This window comes from Magallana gigas, chromosome 9, assembly GCF_963853765.1.
Source record: "Magallana gigas chromosome 9, xbMagGiga1.1, whole genome shotgun sequence".
NCBI lineage: Eukaryota > Metazoa > Mollusca > Bivalvia > Ostreida > Ostreidae > Magallana > Magallana gigas.
Window position 1 is genome coordinate 21,396,267 of NC_088861.1, and position 21,438 is coordinate 21,417,704.

Genomic DNA, 21,438 nt, shown 5'->3' on the forward strand with positions numbered 1-21,438 from the left:
CCCCCCCCCCCCTCATCTACAATCTTATGGTGTAATTTTATCTAAGTTTTTGCATAAAAATTTGACCAATTAATATGACATTGCATTTGTTTTAATCTTTTACAATGAGACATATATTTGTGCAAAGGTTGAGGAAATTCTATTGGAAGGTTTTTTATTAATTTACTAGAAAATTGAAATGGAGTGCACACACACACATACATACATACACACACACATACGAACACACACACGCACGGTAGCGATTTTATATCCCCTTCGCAACAAGTTGTGCGAAGGGATAATAAAGCATGCTATTGTTCTGAATACACAACTGTTGCGTAGGTTACGTTCCCTTACTTAGATAAATACCACTGCTTGGTATGATATACAAAGAATTTGAAACAATATCATATCTTATCATAAAATTTTTGAAAATATAATATATGATATAATATTGTATCACATAAAACAATAGTGTATCATATCACACAATACTAGTATATAACTGGAATCATGTTAAATCTTTAACAACAAACAAACCTATCAAGCAAGTTTAAGTGAGGTAGGAGTTTCCTTGGCAACAAATATCAAGCTCTGCATCTGAAGATACCTCTGCGATTCATTGATATTAAATATCAACTTTGCAAGTTTGAAATAGTACTATTATCCATAAAACATGTGACCTGTTCTATAAAATACTTAACCTCATCCAGCATCCAAAACCTATGGTTCATATTCAGCATTCAAGCCTGTCAGGAGCATCAGTATCATAAGATGCACCATCTACGCAAGTTTGGTGAAGTTAGGACCAGTAATAACAAAGATATAATCAGCAGAGGGCACCTGCTCCAAAAACTTTACCAGCTCTGAAAACCTTAACCTCCTCCAGCATCCAAAACCTACAACTCAGATTCAGCATTCAAACCTGCTTGGTGCATCCGTACAATAAGACTCACCATAGATGCAAGTTTGGTGAGGTCAGGACCAGTAGTTAATTAGAAATTCCTATCAAATTAATTGGCCAAATGCAGCATCCAAGTCTTTCAAGTCCATAAGTAGGTTCAGATGCATCATCCATGCAAGTTTGGTGAAGATAGGACAAATAAATAACTTAGATATAGGAGTTGCACCAAAAACTTTAACTAGGTTTAGACGCCAATGCCAGGGGGGTTTAGCATAAGCTCCCCCTGACTTTGTTTTGGTGAGCTAAAAACTAATTTCCACCAAATATTGTACACCGCTAATATGATATATTTACTGTATTTGGTCACGCCCATGTGTTCCTTGGAAAGAAAACGTCATACATTTCACAATTAAGATTCCCCTATTCCAAGAGTTGCTTGAAATCCAAATGCTAATAATTAGTCTTGTAGGCAAATGGTTCCAGAGATTTTATTATTTTTCTCCATATATAACTAGACTTTGACCCGTGCGTGCATGGGTTGACATTGCATGAGGAATCATGAATTGAACAAATTTGAACCATCCTACCTAAGAATGCTTCCACACAAGTTCAGCTTTTCTGCCCAACTGGTTCCTAAGAAGCAAATTTTTAAAGAGTTTTCTCTACATATATTCCATTGTAATCTGACACACACTGTGGCTCCACCCCACCCCACCCCAAGGATCATGATTTGAACCTATAAATCTATACTGAATCCATATTAACTGAAGATGCTTCCACACAAGTTAAGCTTTTCTGGCCAACCGGTTTCGGTAAAAAACATTTTAAAATGTTCTCTCTATAGTATCTTATGTAAAAACATGACCCTATCCAACTCTACCCACAGGGATTATGATTAAGTGAGAATGCTATCACACCAGTACCAGCTTTTCTGGCTGATTGGTTATTGAGAAGATTTCTAAAGATTAACTCTTTGTATTCCTATGTGAAAATTTAACCACCAATTGTGGCCCCACCCTACCATGGGGGATCATGATTTGAAAAAATTTGAATCTACACTTCCTGAGGACGCTTCCACACAAGTTTCGTCTTTTCTGGTTTTTGAGAAAAAGATTTTTGAAATATACCAACAGATTTTCAATAATTCCTAACCCTCTCCCCTGGAATAAAGGGCGTGGCCCTTCATTTGAACAAACCTGAAGTTTCATCCATCTGTTAACCATCTATTAAAAATCCTGGCAAAAAAAAAATAGGCCAAAAAAATAAAGTAATATGTAAGAGACCGAACATCTGATTAAGAAACCATTTGAATACAATAGAGCATTCTGTAAAAGATGGGAGACCTTCATTAACTGAAATAGTAAATCTGCTAGTTACATGTATGGCATTGGCTTACCAATAATAACAGTATCAATCATGCAACTACATCAACATAGTTTATTTCTTTTAATATTTACCCATTCGTTTGCAAGCAAATCCAATAAAATCAGGGACAGAAAACAGCTTGCTTTTTTCTTCTTCTGTTCCATTTAAGTCATACTGCAAAAAAAAATTTCTTCATTGTGTACAGTAACTGTAGACAAAGTGATATCATGCATGTATATTTGACCTTTTTGCATGTAAATGCAATTTCACCCTTTAGACATATACCATCAGTTTTTTTTAAAACTAAGTCGAATCAGTTTTTTTAAACTAAGTTGAATAACTATATTGAATACTGTTTCAATTTATGCATGATGATCAGACTGACTGTAGAATATAAAACATACATGTAGGTAATCAGAGATTACAGAATTCTCCAAGACAGGCTTTCAGTTATGAGACCAACTTTATCATATCAATATGAAAATCATAGTTGATAGTCTTTATGAAAATATTGTATAGTGTGGTTTGACACAAAATCGTTCAAGGTTCAAAGTTGTTATCATATGATATGTTAATATTACACTGTACTGTATGACATTATATCAAGTAATGATACAAAAAAGCATTTGGCGATATGATATGATGTATTATACAAATATTGACTGGCGTCAAGGGCAATATTAATTTTATTAGCCCCCGAGAGATGAAATTTTGCCCAACTCCTAGTGGAGGGTACTATATTTGTCCAAAGGGAGCTATGTTGTCTGAAAACACAATCATCATTTGTTTTGTTATATGAAAAACAAACCAAAAATCAAGACAGGATTTGAAAACAGATTGCTGTAAGTTTTATTAATTTAACTAAGAATGTACAACTCAAATTTTACAGCATTTACATTACCCTCAGCATTAAAAGGTCAATTGTGATACTCCACTGCCCGTAGAAATTATGCTACAGATGCTTTTCCTATTTTTACTTCTCAAAAATTCGCAAATTCTTGTATCTTTTATGCAAACAAACCACCGCATTGTGAGTCCTTTGCTTTGACTGATTTTCTTACATGATGTCACCTTGTTTTGAAGTCAGGAAGGTTTAAATATGTCACTGTCCAAGAATAAGAGGCAATTTATTGAAATGTTGGGGATATTCTCTCGATATTATTTCTTGCCTGTCAACATTAACGCAAGAGGCCATAGGGCCACTTTGCTCACCTAATCGACAAAAGTCATAGCTCTGATCAAATCAGCCTCACAGTATCAAATTTGGTAATTTCTTTTCTCACAAATAATATCCTGCTTTGGTGCTGTAATGTTTTACACTTTAAAACAACATTCTAAAACCACTGGTTTTTTTTAATGAATAACACATGCTATGTATTGTTACGCAGCGCAGCCAATACTGTTTTTCAATTATGCTGTATGACACGCCGATTTTGTGTAGCTCGTTTTTTATGAAATTATTGGGCTGGGTTATCACAGTAAAGGACACTTAAAAATATAAATATAATATTTTATATGATGTAGCTAGGCATCATAGCCAGGATGTGCGCATGCGTGAACCAACTTTCCATCAGAACGATGTATAGAATAGGCTATTTTTGGGAGTTGATTTTAATTTTTTCACACCGTTGAATCTACACTACCTGAGGATGCTTCCACACAAGTTTCAGCTTTCCTGGCTTAATGGTTTTTGAGAAGAAGATTTTTTAATATTTCTCAAAAATTTTCATTTATGTCTAATTATCTCCCCTTGAAAAATGGCGTGGCCCTTAATTTGACTTTGAAACCCCTTTGGCTAAGGATGATTTGTGTCAAGTTTGGTTGAAATTGGCCCAGTAGTTCTTGAGAAGATGTTGAAAATGTGAAAAGTTTACAGATGGACAGATGGACAGACAGACAGAGGGACGACACACAAAATGTAATCAGAAAAGCTCACTTGAGGTAAAAAAATAAATGCTTGATTTTAAAACCATATAAACATCACCAATCCTAAAACTTTGAATTTAGAATTGAACACAAGAAACAGAATACTTTACAAATGGTTTTTCATTAATTTGAAATCAATATCTATAGTAATAAAATTGACATTAAGAATGTACTTGCAAACTTCGGTATATAACAGCTAGTACAAATTGCAAAGAAATAATGACACTAAAAAGAACTTTGGCATTGACTTTGACTCCATTTGAGTATATTTTACTCTAATATGTAAAAACGACATTTCAATCTAGTAAATAATACAGACATATTCTTACATAACTTTAAATTATATTTCAAATATTGTAGTGAGATATAATAATGCATTGACCTTCAATTCAACAATAAAAATACAGCTCTTTAAAGTGTGACTACCTATAAATAGATAAAAATCACTCAGGTATGAAACCCCTGATGCGCATGCCCCAGGTAAACCCTAACCGTTCGATAGATACAATCGATGACTTTCAATTCAGCTCGCCAAGTGTGTACACGTGTTTACGTGTTCGGAGTGCTAATGCCCAACTTCGTTCGCCGGGGCCTGGACAGGCTACGCCGGCTCATGACGAAAGAGAAAGCTCACCCGCAGAGGCGGTTGAGAGCGATAATACAAAGGTAGATGAGTCAGAGGACTCTCAATGTGAAGTAGACCATGTATCTGTGGCTGATAAGACAGAGGATGATTTAAGGCGGCAGTGGTCGTCAGAGCAAATTCGGAATGAAAAAAGTAAGTCCGGCGATGTTTCTATTAGAACATGCTCAAGCTCTAGAAAACGCAAGAAAAGCAAAACATCAACTGATTCAAGCTCAAGTTCAAGTCCCTCTAGTTCTAGCTCCTCTAGCTCCTCCTCAAGCTCTAGTTCCGAGTCTGACTCGGACTCTGATTTATTCTTATGTTCTGAGAGCACAAATTATAAGCCAAAAATCCCTAAAAAGATTCTGAAATTTGTCACTAAGTACGCAACAAAAGGGATTAACAAAAAGAACAGACAGGCTATTGCTAAGATTTGTCCCATACCTCATTCTAAAAAGCTTCAGGGCTTGTCTTTGGACATATTTTTCAAGAAAATATTTTTCAAGGGTAAAAAATGGAATGGAAAGTTAGAGAAAAATAAAGTAAATACCCAGATGAGAATTTTAGATGCTTTAGGGCCACTTTCTGTTATAGGAGCGAGGCAGAGCGAATAAGCAAAACAGGCAAGGGCATGGACCCCTCTGATGTTATTCAGTTTGTCCAAAGAGCGATTATGTTTGTAGGGAATGCCCATTTCCTTTTCATTACTAATAGGTGTAAGGCAGTGTTAGCTAAAACAATGCCAGAATCTGTAGATGTGCTTTCTGAAAAAAGGTACAAGAAATCATTGGGAAAATGTAAAAGTGATTTATTTGGGAAACATTTTCTTAAACAATTAGCGAAAGATAACAAAGATAATAAAGAATTAAAACAGCTATTGTTTAATGGCAGTGATAAGAAAGTTTGGTCACAAACAAGACAGTTTTCTGACAGAAACCGCCAGTTTTTTCTACAGAGACCCTCATCAAGCCTGCAGTATGGGGGTCGCAGACAGACAGACAGGAGGCAGTTCACTCAGAATCAGAGATACACAAAGTACCCACAATTCAAGGGTCAGGGAGCAAACCAGAAATATACAGTACCTCCCAAGAAATCAGTCACTCAGTGAATCAGGTGAGTCTAAAACGGGTAGAATTATCAGAGATCGATCGGAATCTATCAAAATTCCTGTTTTTCAATGCTGTAGAAATTCCCCAGTCAGTGCCAGTTGGGGGACGTGTAAAACATTTCTATCAGAATTGGAAAGTAATTACACGGGATCCTTGGATCCTTCAATCAATCAAAGGGATAGAAATTCCCATATTATCAAATCCTAAATCAAGGGAAAAATTCCGATTCCATTGAAATTCAAATCAGAGAAACAGATTTTGATAGATTCCGAAATAGAGAATTAAGTGTTGAAAAATGCGGTACGGGAGACAACTCCCACAAGCGATTCCTTTTACAGCAACGTATTTTTGGTAATGAAGAAGGGGGGCGAGTTAAGGCCTGTAATAAATCTAAAAAATCTGAACAGTTTTCTCCCTTACGAGCATTTCAAAATGGAGGGGATACAGCTGTTAAGAGATCTCATGGAAGAGGGAGATTGGTTAGTAAAACTAGATTTAAAAGATGCGTACCTGACAATAAACGTGGCAGAGAAATTTCGAAAATTTCTGAAATTTTGTTGGAAAAACAAAATAATGGAGTTTAATACATCCCTTCCATTTGGAATTGCAATAGCACCACGTGTGTTTACCTCTCACAGGCATTCAATCAGATCTGTCAACAGCTGTCTATCTCTTAGAGAATCTAGGGTTTTTGATCAATCAGGAAAAGTTAGTTCTAGTCCCTTCACATGTAACTGAATTTCTGGGATTCACTGTAAACTCAGAAACAATGACCCTCTCTCTCCCAAAAGAAAAGGTGATAAAGATAAAGCAGAATTGCTTAGATCTTGTGAGTCGTCAGTCTGTCTCTGCTCGGGATCTAGCCCAAATAATAAGACGTCTGACAGCTATAAATCAAGGGGTTCTACCCTCACCTCTTCATTACAGTAGTCTCCAGTTATTAAAAACAAGAGCCCTGCATACCGGAGGGAATTACGAGCATCATGTACAATTAGACGAGGATTCGAAACAAGAACTAATATGGTGGTCTTCAAAACTAAGCAAATGGAACGGGAGAGCTTTAGTCCGTCCCCAACCAAACATTATTGTCAAATCAGATGCAAGCCTGAGAGGTTGGGGTGCAATTTGTCAAAATACAAAAACGGGCGGTCTTTGGATGGAAAACGAAAGAGATCAGCACATAAACGAGTTAGAGCTCAAAGCAGCATTTTTAGCAATTCATTGTTTTCAGTCGAAAATTTTAAAAAAGCACACACTATTGCAATCGGACAACAAAGTAGCGATAGCATACATAAACAACATTGGGGGTACAAAATCAAAGAAGTTGGTAAGTCTTAATTGCAAGTCAGATTTGGCAATGGTGTTTGGAGAGGGAAATAACTCTTCCAGGGGAGTACCTGGAAAGGTTTGATCAATTAAAACACTAACACTTTCTTTTCCTTTTTTAAAATTTAAATAAATGGTTCCAGAAGTTTTTGTTTCAGTCCGTTTTTAAACGTAGTAGTAATTGTAGCTGCTGTAGTTTGGCAGTTTTAATAGTGCATAGAACCATATCTGTGATCTTTTCTCACTTATACTCTATTCAACGATAACAAATTTAATGGGTTGTTGAAAACAAATGTACTTTCTCTAAATAATATAATTATACAGCTTTATATCTAATATATTTTCAAATTTTCTTTCTTTTATACATATGTGTGATGTACTTGTCCATGTAGTACCGCACGGTACATATTCATAGCGCTTAGAATCCGTGGATCGGTACTTGATAATTTTTTTATTTCATCTTTATAGCAACTTGAGTTTAGAAATTATTTGTGTTCCAAGAAACTACTCAGTATTGCAATAATTACTGTTTGATTGTTTAATGATCGTCATATAAGAGAGAGAGAGAGAGAGAGAGAGAGAGAGAGAGAGAGAGAATACCAGTATGAGTTTAATTTAAGTACATTTTACTTGTAATTCAGTGTAATAAGTTAGATTTATAGTTTCCATTATATTGAACCCTTTTCCCTAAAATTGCGATAGAATATATGCAGTCAGGGTCCACGTGCTATCCCTGTCAATCAAATCAGCCCGCGAGATAGACCACGTTGTTCTTCCATGATATGAAAAAAATGTCATTCTGACTATTGTTTTTTTAAGTCCGCAAAATAGAAAAATGTTTAACAATGAAGTATTCAGTGTTTGAAATGTTTAGTTTATTCATTCTTATACTGCATGCATGAGGGTTGGAATATTACATTGTTAAATCTCTCTCTCTCTCTCTCTCTATGTGCTTTTGTGCAATCATTTTAGAATTATAAGAGTTCTATTTGTATGAATTTAATTCATTTATTTTAGATCCATGGTTTTAATAACGATTTCAACACAATGACTATAAGTTTGTAAAGTTCACGATGTAATAAGATTTTTCGTTAAAATTTCGACACTATTTCACATCAATAAAGTTGTGTTTATTCTAAATGCTTGCAAAAAGTTACCGGCATTATCTCATTCATCTTTTTAATCAGGTTTTTTTGTACATACATGTATGTGTACCCGGTAAATAATTTCTTATTGCAAGTTAATACTTTGTGAAATTCCCGCATTTATAGAGTTGCTGAATTGTTCCCCGGATCCACGCACCGATAGTCTTGCGTGTAGTGTTTGTGTACATATCTACAGACAATTTTTTTGTTTGTTAGAGATTAGGAAAAATCATTGAACTAACAAAGTATAAGTAAGATAAATTCAGACCATACACACGACGGGTTGTGATGAGTTACCAATCAGGTGTTCGCGGAAAGGTGTGAATAACGGCATCTCGAGTACACCTGTTCAGACGTCCAAATGTACACACAGATAGTTGTAAATTCCAATGACACCTAACAAGACAGACAATAACACCTGTTGTGTATAGAACCCAAGATGAAAGACAATGCTGTGTATCTGATCAGCTTCCGTACATCGCACGAGTGATTTTTTCATGTGAAATCACGAGGCCATTACCAGCAATACGGAAATAAAATTGAAAATTATTTTATGAAATGCGGGTATATTTTTAATAAATGTACAATGCTTGAATATAATTTAACAAGTCTAGAGTTTGTACATGTATTTATTTATAATCTATAATATAAAAGTGATTTTTTTGTTTATTTATTGCTACATAAATAAATAGCTGACGTCCAAGTTATTCGAGTCACCCGTAATATGGGGTTGTTATTTACTACAGCACATCAACAGCACATGTTTTTAGAAAAACATGATCTGAAATGTTTTCATTTCTCATTTTTAATTGGTTTAAAGTAAGGCTGTAAATTAATTGATAAATCAGAAAGTGTTTACAGATAACAGAAATAAGACGTTTAAGCTCCCGACATTTTAATAGGATCGTCAGTTACAACATCACGTGTGTTTAGAAAAAAAAACAAGATGAATTCAATTGATTTGAATTTTGATCATATATTAATTGATTATTAAATATTTTTGGTTAATTTATTTCAATTTATTTAAGAACAAATGAATTAAAAGGTACCCATTTACGTCGAGTTTTCAGATCACAAAAAATTAACTTCACGTTGACAGCCCGGACAATTTTCTGGGTCCGTGCAACATAAGTCGACATTCTTTTGTTTTTAAATATGAAAAGGATATATATGTTTCAACCCTTGTTTAGCCATAATTTCTTTATTTCTAAACATACTCTATTTCTATCAACGTCTCAGGTAACGATATCCACGGAGTAACACAGTGGCCACGGAGTTACACAGGCGAACACGGTGCAACACGGGGCTTTTTCTTGAATTGTCCAATACACATACACTGTGTCACACCGTGTGCACGGTGCGACACAGACCGTTTTCCACCGTGTTTTCTACACGTAGGGTGTCGGGATACTCGTGAGCTGTACTGTACATTGTTGTTCCGTTTACGAGAAACGAACTGAATCATTTAGATCGCAGCTTGAATCCGAACCTGATCCTCTGCTGCGTACAACCAAGAAACCTCATAATAGAGTTTCTGCACAAACAGTCAGTAACTGGATAAAATCTGTTATGTTAGATGCAGGTATCGATACATCAAGATTTCAAGCGCATTCGTGCCGGATGGTCTCTTCAAGCAAAGCGCATAATACTGGAATACCTTTAGAAGAAATTCTATCAAAAGCAGACTGGTCAAATGCGCGAACATTGAAAACATTTTATTTGCGCAATACTCCATCTGATATATCTTATACACGTAATGTTTTGAATATGGTGAGTTTGGTAATTTTCGGCTTTAAACATGCATTATTATATCTCACGGATATATTTGAAATATATTTGAAGATTTTGTGAGGGCGCGAAGCGCCCGAAATGAAATATAAATTATATGATAATATTGTAGTGAGATATAATAATGTACTTCCCTCCCACCCTTGCCCGATTATTTGCTAAGGAGGGTGGTACTGATTTATTGTTTATGTATAAATATTACATTTCACATTACAGTTGGGTTAATTTGTGTCGTATGTGTTGTAGGAGGATAACTCTGTACCAACAAACGCCACGACGCTCAGTTGAGACAGTCTACAGTTAACTGTGGTTCTACGGCAACAAGAGTGACAGATGAAAAACGATCATAGTGAATTGCTAAACATTCCTGACTAAGCAATTTGATGAGAATAATTAATATTTTTTAGATATTATATAAATTCTGTCAAAATTACATTTTGAAGTTTTCTTTTTATGGCTCGCATTGAAAGTCATTGATTCTATCTATCGAATGGTTAGGGTTTACCTGGGGCATGCGCATCGGGTTTCATTAACCTGAGTGATTTTTATCTATTTATAGGTAGTCACACTTTAAAGAGCTGTATTTTTATTCTTGAATTGAAGGTCAATGCATTATTATATCTCACTACAATATTATCATAAATTTTATATTTCATTTCGGGCGCTTTGCGCCCTCACAAAATCTTCAACTTTAATTATTTGGATTTACCATATAAGTTTCCCAGGCAATGATACTCATTTTTAACAGTTTCTAAAAGTAGAAACTACAGCTGCTTTTTGTTACTTTTCTTGAACAAGAGGCCCATGGGACACATCAATCACCTTAGCAGACAATGGCGTACAAAGGATATTATGTCATATTGCCCCTCGGTAGAAAAAAAAAGATTACAATAAAATGAACTGTATTCAAATTTTACACTTATTTTCCTACACTTAATCTTTGACATTGTACCCTTATGAAATACAATTTTTACCAAAAATAAGATCCTATGCAAGATATAAAACTAAATTTTTGGTATGGGTACACTGTTAACTCCAATTCCCTTTATTTTAGTTCTGCCCCCTCACTTTATAAAATGATCAAATTATATAAGAGAATATGCATATATGTAGGTACATATTTATCTTCAACTACATTGTACTAGCTAGTTATTGTATTTTATTAAAAAAAAATTCCTACATGTGAAAGTAGAAAATCTCATGGCACTTGAATTAAGAACATTCAAAAATTTGATTGGTCTTCTGCTTTATAAACGATTGTTGTTTACCAGGCTTGAACTTGTGCGACGTTATATAACCTTGCTCACTTGATCCATGAATACACTTGAAAGAAAAATGTTATCATGTGATATGTTAAAGGACTATTACATGTATAGTCAATGCATAGGCGTCGGAACTGGGTTAAGCAAATTCATCTTTGTCAGTTTGACCCGTTTGTCATGTGTCAACATTCAAACATTCCATTTATTATTTAAAGTCCTGGATACCTTGGAAGATCACTGTTAAACATATTATAAAAATTGTAATATCATATTCAGTGATACTGTTGGTAAATCACCGGTATTATGATTGGGAAAACCATTGTGTTTGTAATTAAGTTAAATATATGTAGTACATGTAATTGAATTTCGTCAACGTGTGTGTGTATGTTGTGTTGTGAATGTGTTTTCTAGGTTTCAAATTTCTTATATCATATAAAAGCATATACAAGCACGAATCCAAGTCTTCGATCGTTATTTCTTTACGACCCTGTGACAAATGTACTGTAGTAACAGAATTATGGATTGATGTTGAAGAATAGATTTTGAGACAGTTTGATTTATTAATAACATTTGATAAACAATTTGTTCTTTTTAGAAAATATAAAAATAGGGAAATTTATAAAAAAAAATTTTAACTTGGTAATTCTTATTGTGAAGCAATATATTTTTTCTTGTAAATATAAAAGTAACACTAATCCAAATATACATGAATTAAAAACTGTTATATTATAGAAAGGCTTTTGACCGAAAAATATATGCTAATGAAAAATTGTAGATATAAGGAATATGAAATCTATAGTGAAAATAAGCTTTAGTGCTGTAGTATAAAAGGATAAATTGTTTCTTTATATAATTGTGTTTTTTCTATTTTGTTTAGAACTGCAATGGGTTTTTTTAATTTCTTTATCCGCTTTCAAGTATCCATGTAAAACAGGGTCCTATCCCGTGAATATGGTTTAAATATTATATACATATGTAAACAATGCCCCTACCCCATCTCTCTCTCTCTCTCTCTCTCTCTCTCTCTCTCTCAAAATTTACTTTTACTACACACGAACTGTACAGTATAAAAATATTCAAATAGTCAAAAGTTTTCCAATATAATTGTATCAACTAATGTACCAGGTATGTCACATCTGTACATGTATATGTTGTGAAAGTAAAAAATTCAATTAAAGAAAGATAAAAAATAAAGTCATCATCAACGTATATGTATGCATGTTGCATACAGAAAGTCGGGAAGGGGTGGCTTTACAGTATTGCAGTGTACTTGACAGTCCGGTATAGATCAGATTAGTTTATTTTAGGCAAAATGCATCTGTCAGGTAAAATTAAATTTTTAAGTGTGTTAAATCATAGTTTATAAACAATTTTTAATTAATCTGTGTACCTGTGTATATTCTGTATTTGTTTGAAATATTTCCTTATTATTTTTCTATCTGTGATTTAACAATTATAGCTGCGTGGATCAAATTACATGCTTAGCCTGTTGTTGGGCAATATTTCTATCTACAAAGTTGGTCAGTGTTATCATATTACAATGTACTAATAACATGCATTAGATAAGAGTAATCAGGGGATTGATACCTACAGGGGGGAGTCTGGTATTTATGTTGATTGTTTAGAAGAAGAAGCAATTGTGAAGATGCTTGATTAAGAAGCTATTATTTTCATTCAAATCTACTCCTACCTTTACTATTTGTACTGGTGTGCTATTATGGATTAATGCAGTAAGTGTGTATTTGCCGAGGTACATAACTACGTAACTTATGAGATACTTTGTGAACTGAGTTTTGTGCTTACAAGAAGTCATGGGGCCTAAAAGAGCGTCCCGACCCGCGCCATACAATCCAGACTTGCCAGTGAATTGGACGGCAGCAAGACTAAAGGAAGCTTTGGATTCTCGCGGAATCGCATACTCCTCTAACGCACGAAGATCGGCGTTAGTTGGTATGTACAGAGAGTGAAGTCCCAGGTTCTATAAAAAGAACTTCGAATGATAGTGCGCGTTCCCATGATCCTTCACACCAAAACATCAATGGCGACTCGAATGATAGGCAATCCCCTGATGCCCTACACCAAAACAACAATGGCGATCACAGTGTACTAATCGATCTCGAGTCGAAATTATCTTCAACAGTGCAGTCGCTGCAACAAAATGTAGTACATCTTACATCACGAGTGAACTCGTTGCATGCAACTGCTATAAATCCATCGTCGACTGCAAGGAATAATGATGAACCAGGAAGCCAAACTCCGGCGAATTCAACTACAACCACAATGAATCCCGAGTCTTCTTTCACACTGGACACGGCCTTTGCCCTATTTCCGCGGCAGCTGCAGGATCGCCAACACAGGGCCCGGAATTGAAGAGGACGAGATTCGGATTCGCAGCAGAATCTCTCCTTCTGGTAGAGACCATCTCGCCTCATCTGTGCCTCCAAATTACATCAGGTAAGGATGTCAATTTAGCATCCTTGTTAATACCATATTTCTCTCCCCCTGACGAAAAAGATGATAACAAGAAGCCGGATAAACGACTGCAGAAGTTGCTAAACATCGGTGAGTTCATTCAAGCTTTCGGAAAATACAAAAATATAATGTGTCCGTATATAAGCATATCCCCAAAGAAGACAGGAGTTAGATTTGTACGATAGGGATATCATTGACATGGCTACCGGCTACACAGGCAATGGGTTCTACGAATATCATCGTCAATTCAGTCTTATGGCCGCTTCACATCTTAAGTATAATAACATTCTCATTGACTAGTCTGTGTGGAATAACACTTTATTTTGTAATTTGTTTGCGAATGCCAGACCGCAGTCATGTGCAACCTGCAACAGTACGCTGCACTCTACAGGCTTTTGCCCTATTACCGACAAAGTTAGGGATAAGAGAAATGGGGACATGGATTTTTATGGACGTCGGAGAGAATTTCATGAAGGTAGAGAAATATGTAACAACTTCAATGGCTTCAGAGGCTGTCACATACCTAGATGCAAGAACGCCCACATCTGCATCAGTTGCAGAGGAGACCACTCTTAACACAATTGCAGCTCAAAAAATCCCAGCAGCCCCACACAAATGGGGCTTTCAAAAAGATGTAACATCCAGTTTCGATAATAAGTAACAACTCCCATCAACATAGACAGTCTTCAAAATCTTCTACAACATCATCCCGACACCCAATTTACAGAATATCTTATGAATGGTTTATGTTTTGGCTTTCATACTGGCTTTCAGGATCTTCCAAAGAATTCTCTGGAATGCAAAAATCTAAAGTCAGCTTCATTAAACTCGGACAGCGTTACAGAGATCGTAAACTAAGAACTAAACCTGGGTTACTTGTATGGTCCATTATGCTATTAGACTATAATTAAATTATGCGGGAAAGGAGCATCACTTATTAAAACCGACATTACTGATGCCTTCAATATCATGCCTATATCATATGAGTTATGGCCATATCATGGAATTAAGTGGGATGATAAATACTATTTTTTCAAGCGCCTTGTCTTTGGAAGCAGATCAAGTCCAAAGATCTTTGATGCCCTGTCTTCCGCTGTGTGTTGGATTGCAGAGAAAAAATACAAGATATCATACCAAATGTGCTGCACCTGTTGGATGACTTCCTAGTTGTGGTCCCACTATTTGATGATGCTCATAAAGTGATGGAGAGACTCCTGGGGATACTGGTATTTAGAACCCTCGGGATTCCTCTATCGGAGAAGAAAACCAAAGGACCTTGTACAGAACTAGAATACCTTGGGATAATATTAGACTCCTGGAACATGGAAGCCAATTTACTGTCGGAGAAGATTGATCATATCTTATCTATCGATAATTCCTTCAAAACACGCAAATCATGTACAAAGAGAGAATTGCTCAGTTTGCTGGGACATCTCAATTTTGCTTGCAGAGTTGTTCTGCCAGGTCGATCTTTCATTTCTCACCTGATAGCCTCATCAACCACAGAGGAGCCGCTTCATTTCCATGTCTACTTAGACAGTTTGTGTGGGGACAACGTTGCTATGTGGTCAGATTTCTTAAAAAGCTGGAATGGAGTGTCCTTTTTCATCGACGATAACATGACAGTCAGGCTGCGGATATGCAGTTGTTTACAGACGCAACCCTTACATCCTTTGGAGGCTTTTACCAAAATAAGTGGTTTCAAGGAGATTTCCCTGACAACATTTCCAAGGAAAACACATTGATGGTTCTTTTTGAGCTATATCCTATCGTTATGGCCTGTCTTCTGTGGGGTGATACTTGGCCAAGGAAACGCATTCTTTTTCATTGTGACAACCAAACAACTGTTGACATTATTAGGAAAGGATGCTCAAAAGTTACAAGCATAATGAAACTAATGAGAACTTAAACCTTTCATGCAGCCTGTAACCATTATATCATTCATGCTGTTCATATTGATGGCGTCAAGAACACTATTGCTGACTCTCTCTCTCATACCAGATGTAGAAGTTTCGAACCCTGGCACCAGAAGCCGACCTGATGCCAACACCATGCCTGGAACATTCGCAGCTAATGAAGGACTGAGGGAGCAGTTAATAAACCAATTATGGGATGCATCCTTAAGCAGTTCAACCAAGAGGGCCTACAGTTCAGCGTTACAATGTTTTCTGACATTCATTTCTATGAGTGGAATTGTGTTTTAATCCTACTGTCTTCCAATAGTAAATGAAACTTTGCTTAATATGTATTTTGTCACTCATTGTAAATCTGTTTTAAAACTCAAGTATGACACTATCAAATTGTATTTAGCAGGTTATTTAGTAGGGAATGGTTTTAGTATATTAGAGCAGGTCATGGAGATTTTATGAATAACTTTAACCAGCTACAGTATGTTTTGCGAGGGGTGAAAAAGTCTCAAAACAATGTCTCTAACAACAGATTACCTATTATTGCCAGTATATTGAAACAACTGTGGCATGAACTTGACAATGGAGCTTTTTCTCCATTTCTAGATCTGATGTTGAAATGTATGTTCTCCTGTGCCTTTTTTTCGGGTTTTTTAGATGTGGTGAAATTACTTGTAAAAAAGCAAACTCTGTACATTTTCAAAAAAAATTTTGATGTTAGCTTTGGATGTAATTGTTTTGTCCTGAGGTTGAGAATGTCCAAGACCGATCCATTCTCACACGGTGTTGATATTACAATATTTGAGAATGATGTTTTCAAACCTGTACATAACATGTGTCTATATATGCAGACCAGAAGATCTTTGTCGTGCTCTCCACATTCACCTTTGTTCATTACGGATGAATTCAATCATGGACTTATGCATAGAGATAAATTTATTCACCATCTGAGATCCTTACTCATGCGAATTGGCCTGAACGATTCTAGATATGCAGGCCACTCCTTCAGGATTGGGGCAGCCACAGCTGCAGCCGCAGCAGGCGTTGAAGACTATGTGATTAAAGATCTGGGTAGATAGTCTTTTGACTGTTATGTTAGATATATAAGAACTGATCCCGAAGTTCTCAAAGATGCGCAAAGAAAGCTGTGTAACTTTTGACTTCATATATGTGTACCTTTTGTGTGTTTTGTAAACTAAATTATTGGTCATATATGGTATGGAAATAGGTATTAATTTTCAAATTCAACCAATCCTTCATCAAACATATCCTTTGGGGTTTCACTCATTACTTCGTTCATTTTGCATTCATTCCTTGGGAATTTCGCCCCAAGTCTATGTTTTAAATTTTTGTTCGAAGTCTTTAAGGCACTTAGATATATTAATTATACTATTTTTATACTATAGGAATTATGCATATGTTGGTTAATGTAGTCTAGTTGTCTAGTAAGTATTTGAATACACCGGTAGTCTGGTTAGTATTGTAGCTTTGAATACAACTTGCAGTTGGTTTATTCCTTTATGCTCACTGGGACCAGCCCCGAGCGCAATCTGTTCTTGTCTCGAGGCCCGCTGGAGATCAGCCCCGGGTCATGCTTCGTTCTAATTTATGCTCGCTGGGATCAGCCCCGAGCGCAATCTGTTCTAGTCTTGAGGCCCGCTGGAGATCAGCCCCGGGTATGCTTTGTTCTAATATATGCCCGCTGGGATCAGCCCCGGGTTATGCTTCATTCTAATTTATGCTCGCTGGGATCAGCCCCGAGCGCAATCTGTTCTAGTCTTGAGGCCCGCTGGAGATCAGCCCCGGGTATGCTTTGTTCTAATATATGCCCGCTGGGATCAGCCCCGGGTCATGCTCTGTTCTAATTTATGCTCGCTGGGATCAGCCCCGAGCGCAATCTGTTCGTCTTGAGGCCCGCTGGAGATAAGCCCTGGGCATGGGTTTTGTGTCGTGGGAAGGAATGAGTAGCCCCCAAGCGCCAAACTATTTACATATGTATTTTGGGTGTTGACAAATATATGTTTATTATTGTTTTATGTATGATTGTATTTCGGTTTGGAGCGTTTGTATTTTTAGCTATACTAAATGTTTGGGTATAAGACCCAATAAATTTTTTGCTTCCTCTTAACTCTTGTTAATTGTTTATGAACAGATCATTAGTATAGGACTACAACATTGCATCCTCAAATAATTTGATGAAGTGAAGCCATTAATCATTACCTTTTGATTAAAGTAGAGGTTTATGCATACTAGGTATATTTAGGAAACAATTTAGGAAATTCAATTTAAAACAAGAGATGGTTGTGAAACACTTATGCCCCCCTCCCTGGGAAACATCCACAAAGAAAAGAACGTAAACTGCAAATATTTGGAATTTTTCCAAGTCAAAGGGGCATAACTGTCGAAAATGGCTCAATCATACCCAATATCGAACTTGACCTAGATATCATCATGATAAACCTGTCTACCAAACTTTATTTCAATATGTTCAACCTCTGCAAAGAAAATGAGCGGAAACTGCAAATAACTGGAATATTTCTAAGTCCAAGGGCCATAACTCTGTCGAAAATGGCTCGATCGTACCCAATATCGAATTTGACCTAGATATTAACATGATAAACCTGTCTACCAAATTTCATTTCAATATGTTCATTCTCTGCGAAGAAAATGAGCGGAAACTGCCCTTCTAAGTCCAAGGGCCATAACTCTGTTGAAAATGGCTCAATCGAACCCAATATCGGACTTGACCTAGATATCATCATGATTAACCTGTATTAACAATGTACATTGAAATAAAACCCACCCATGCCATGCTAATACAATGGAAGCATTATTATAGTGATCAAAATCTATTAGAATCAATCACTCTTACATGTACCTGTAGTCATAAATATGTTTGAATGCAACTAAAACTATAAGACACTAAAAGCCATCTAGTGTGATGATTCCTGTGTATTGCACTTAAATCTGTAAAATTCAATAAAATCATCAATATTAATGAGTAAATAAAATATTAAACAAGAATAGAATTCCTGGGTCCCCCGCCGGTCAAGCAGTATACTAGTATCGAGTCTATCGACCAAGGCTGATTTAGGAACTTGACCAAGGTATTAGTGGTATAAACATTTGGTATAAATTTAATGAAAATCCGTCAAAATTTGTAGGCATGAGAGCGCTTACAAGGTCAATTTTTGGATAAAACGGAGTCATTATTGTGGTCAAAGTCCCATAACTCCAACAAAAAGTATCAACCAATGCTGAATTTCGAACTTGACCAAGGTAATAGTAGTATAAACATTTGGTATAAATTTAATGAAAATCCGTCAAAATTTGTAGGCATGAGAGCGCTTACAAAAAAGTGTGACGGACGGACGCCCGGCATTTCTATGTCCCCGCTCCGCGTTGTGGCGGGGGACAAATAAAATAGAGGCCAAAAATTTTTCTACAGGCTTAATTTGAGGCCAGGACAAAATTTGAGAGCAAAAGTCCTCATTCCAAAAAGTGTTTGTTTTCCAGCTTTTTTGCGTGGACCCTGAGGTCCACGCACAAAATATATAAGCGAGGTTAAACCGGATGCTATGGGGAAAATTCAGCATGAGCTAGCCTGGTTCCTGTGCGTAATGGGTAGCTCAGGGAACCAGGCAAGCACGCGTTTATCTGAATCGGGATCGGGATTCCATGCCATATGCACACATAAGTTCAAAGGCGGTAAATGTAAGGTTGTCGGTAAACAGTACAGAAACAAAGAATTCTTTTAAAGAAATGATCGGCTTGTGATATAAACTGTCAGTATTATGAAATAAGTTAATGTTATGCTGTAACTACAACAGGCATCAAATAGCATAATTTGCAATGTTTTGTTGTTTTCCAAATAACACAAGTAGCTTAACTTTACTTTTATAGTAGGCGAGGCTAAAGTACTTCCCGATTAAAAATTTTTAAGCACTTAAGTATGATTGAATAATTATGTAACTGTAAATAATAGATGATTGAATAATTATGGCACTGTATAGAAGTTAAAATTTCAAGAAAAATGCATCAAAATATGAAATTAATTTACACAAAGCTGTCACTGCATAGTTTTATAAAACAAAGTAGTGCGAAACGTAATGTGTGGGCAAATAGTAGAATTCGCCAAATGCCTGATACTTTACATGCAATCTTCATTAATATAGATCATAATTATTTTAGTAGTATGCACCCTATAAATTCTGAGATAAAAAGTCAGGGTTATACATTTACGTAATACAACGTACAAATTTAGTGGTTAAAAGTAGGCTGCTAGAGTCGGTGGAATATCTGATAATCTTAAGGCTTTCACGTTTTCGTTGGAAACACATGCATATGGTCCACGTATTGCAGTCCTTTTTTAAAGGACAGCAACTTGTCTTACAATAGCTGGTCACTTTGTTTATAGTTAAAACAACGCAGTCAAATTCCAAACCTCTCCTCCAATGGTAAAATTTTTAAGTTTACAAGTAAAACAAGAGGCAAATTGGCCTTAACAGTCACCTGCGTAGCATATAACCCATACACAAACTTTTCGAGGAGTCTCATATATGCATCTAACTAATTAAGTTTCATTCTGGAGTAGAAAAATTATAAATTTGTAATAACGACCACCTCTCTGCCTGCAATCTTTCAAAAATAACTGTGAAACCTATAATTTTGGCGAAAAACTTAAAGATCTGGTCTACAAAACCATGAATTCAGTTTTCCTTTCAGGTGTGTGGGAGTAAAGAAGATAATTTTTTAACATTATATGCATCAACACCTCTTAGCGCTCTACATCCATTTCCGCCCTGCCCTAGAGTCAAAACCCATACTCCAGGGGACATGAAAATTTAAATTTCAGTAGACTAGAACTTCCTGGTAAACGTAATTATAAGTCAGTTTTTTATACAGATGTGTGAGAATAAAGAAGAACATTTTAAAACATATGCATTAACACTATATTGCCATATTGCCCCCCCCCCCCCCCATGTTCTAAACCCCTGACCCAAGGGCCATGAATTTCACAATTGAGGTAGAGGAGTTAGTGGAGTTATATGGGAGTAGAGAAGATTTTCTAAGATTAAACACATTTTTACTATATGGCCATATTGGCCCCACCCTTTAGCCTGAACCCCTGACCCAGGGGTCATGCATTTCACAATTTGGTAGAGGGCCTCATGGTCATCATAACCATGCATTTAGTTTTTAACAAATATATATGGGAGTAGAGAAGAGATTTTCTAAAAATTAATACATTTTTACTATATGGCCATATCCCCCCCCCCCCCCCCTCGAGCCTGAACCCCTGACACAGGGTCATGAATTTCACAATTTAAGTAGAAGGCTTCATGGACATCATAATCATGTATTTAGTTTTTAACAAATATCTTTGGTAGTAGAGAAGAAGATTTTCTAAGATTTAATACATTTTTACAATATGGCCATATTGGCCCCACCCTAGAGCCAAAACCCCTGACCCAGGGGCCATGAATTTCACAATTTTGGTTTAAGGGCTTCATGGACATCATAACTATGTAACCACTTTTTTCCTCACATGTGTGGGAGTAGAGAAGAAGATTTTTGAAAATTTGGCTATTTTTTTGCATATTTGGCCCCACATGTGGTGCCCTGGG

General features: G+C 36.1%; 1 protein-coding gene across 1 annotated transcript in view; it reads right to left on the reverse strand.

The window, feature by feature from the left end:
• LOC105317102 (major vault protein) overlaps positions 1-21,438 on the reverse strand; it is a 185,900-nt gene that overhangs the window by 36,935 nt on the left and 127,527 nt on the right. The window contains exon 18 of the mRNA XM_066071463.1: positions 2,344-2,425. Within this exon, the coding sequence (XP_065927535.1) occupies positions 2,344-2,425 (82 nt within the window). The remainder of the gene's footprint in view (positions 1-2,343; positions 2,426-21,438) is intronic.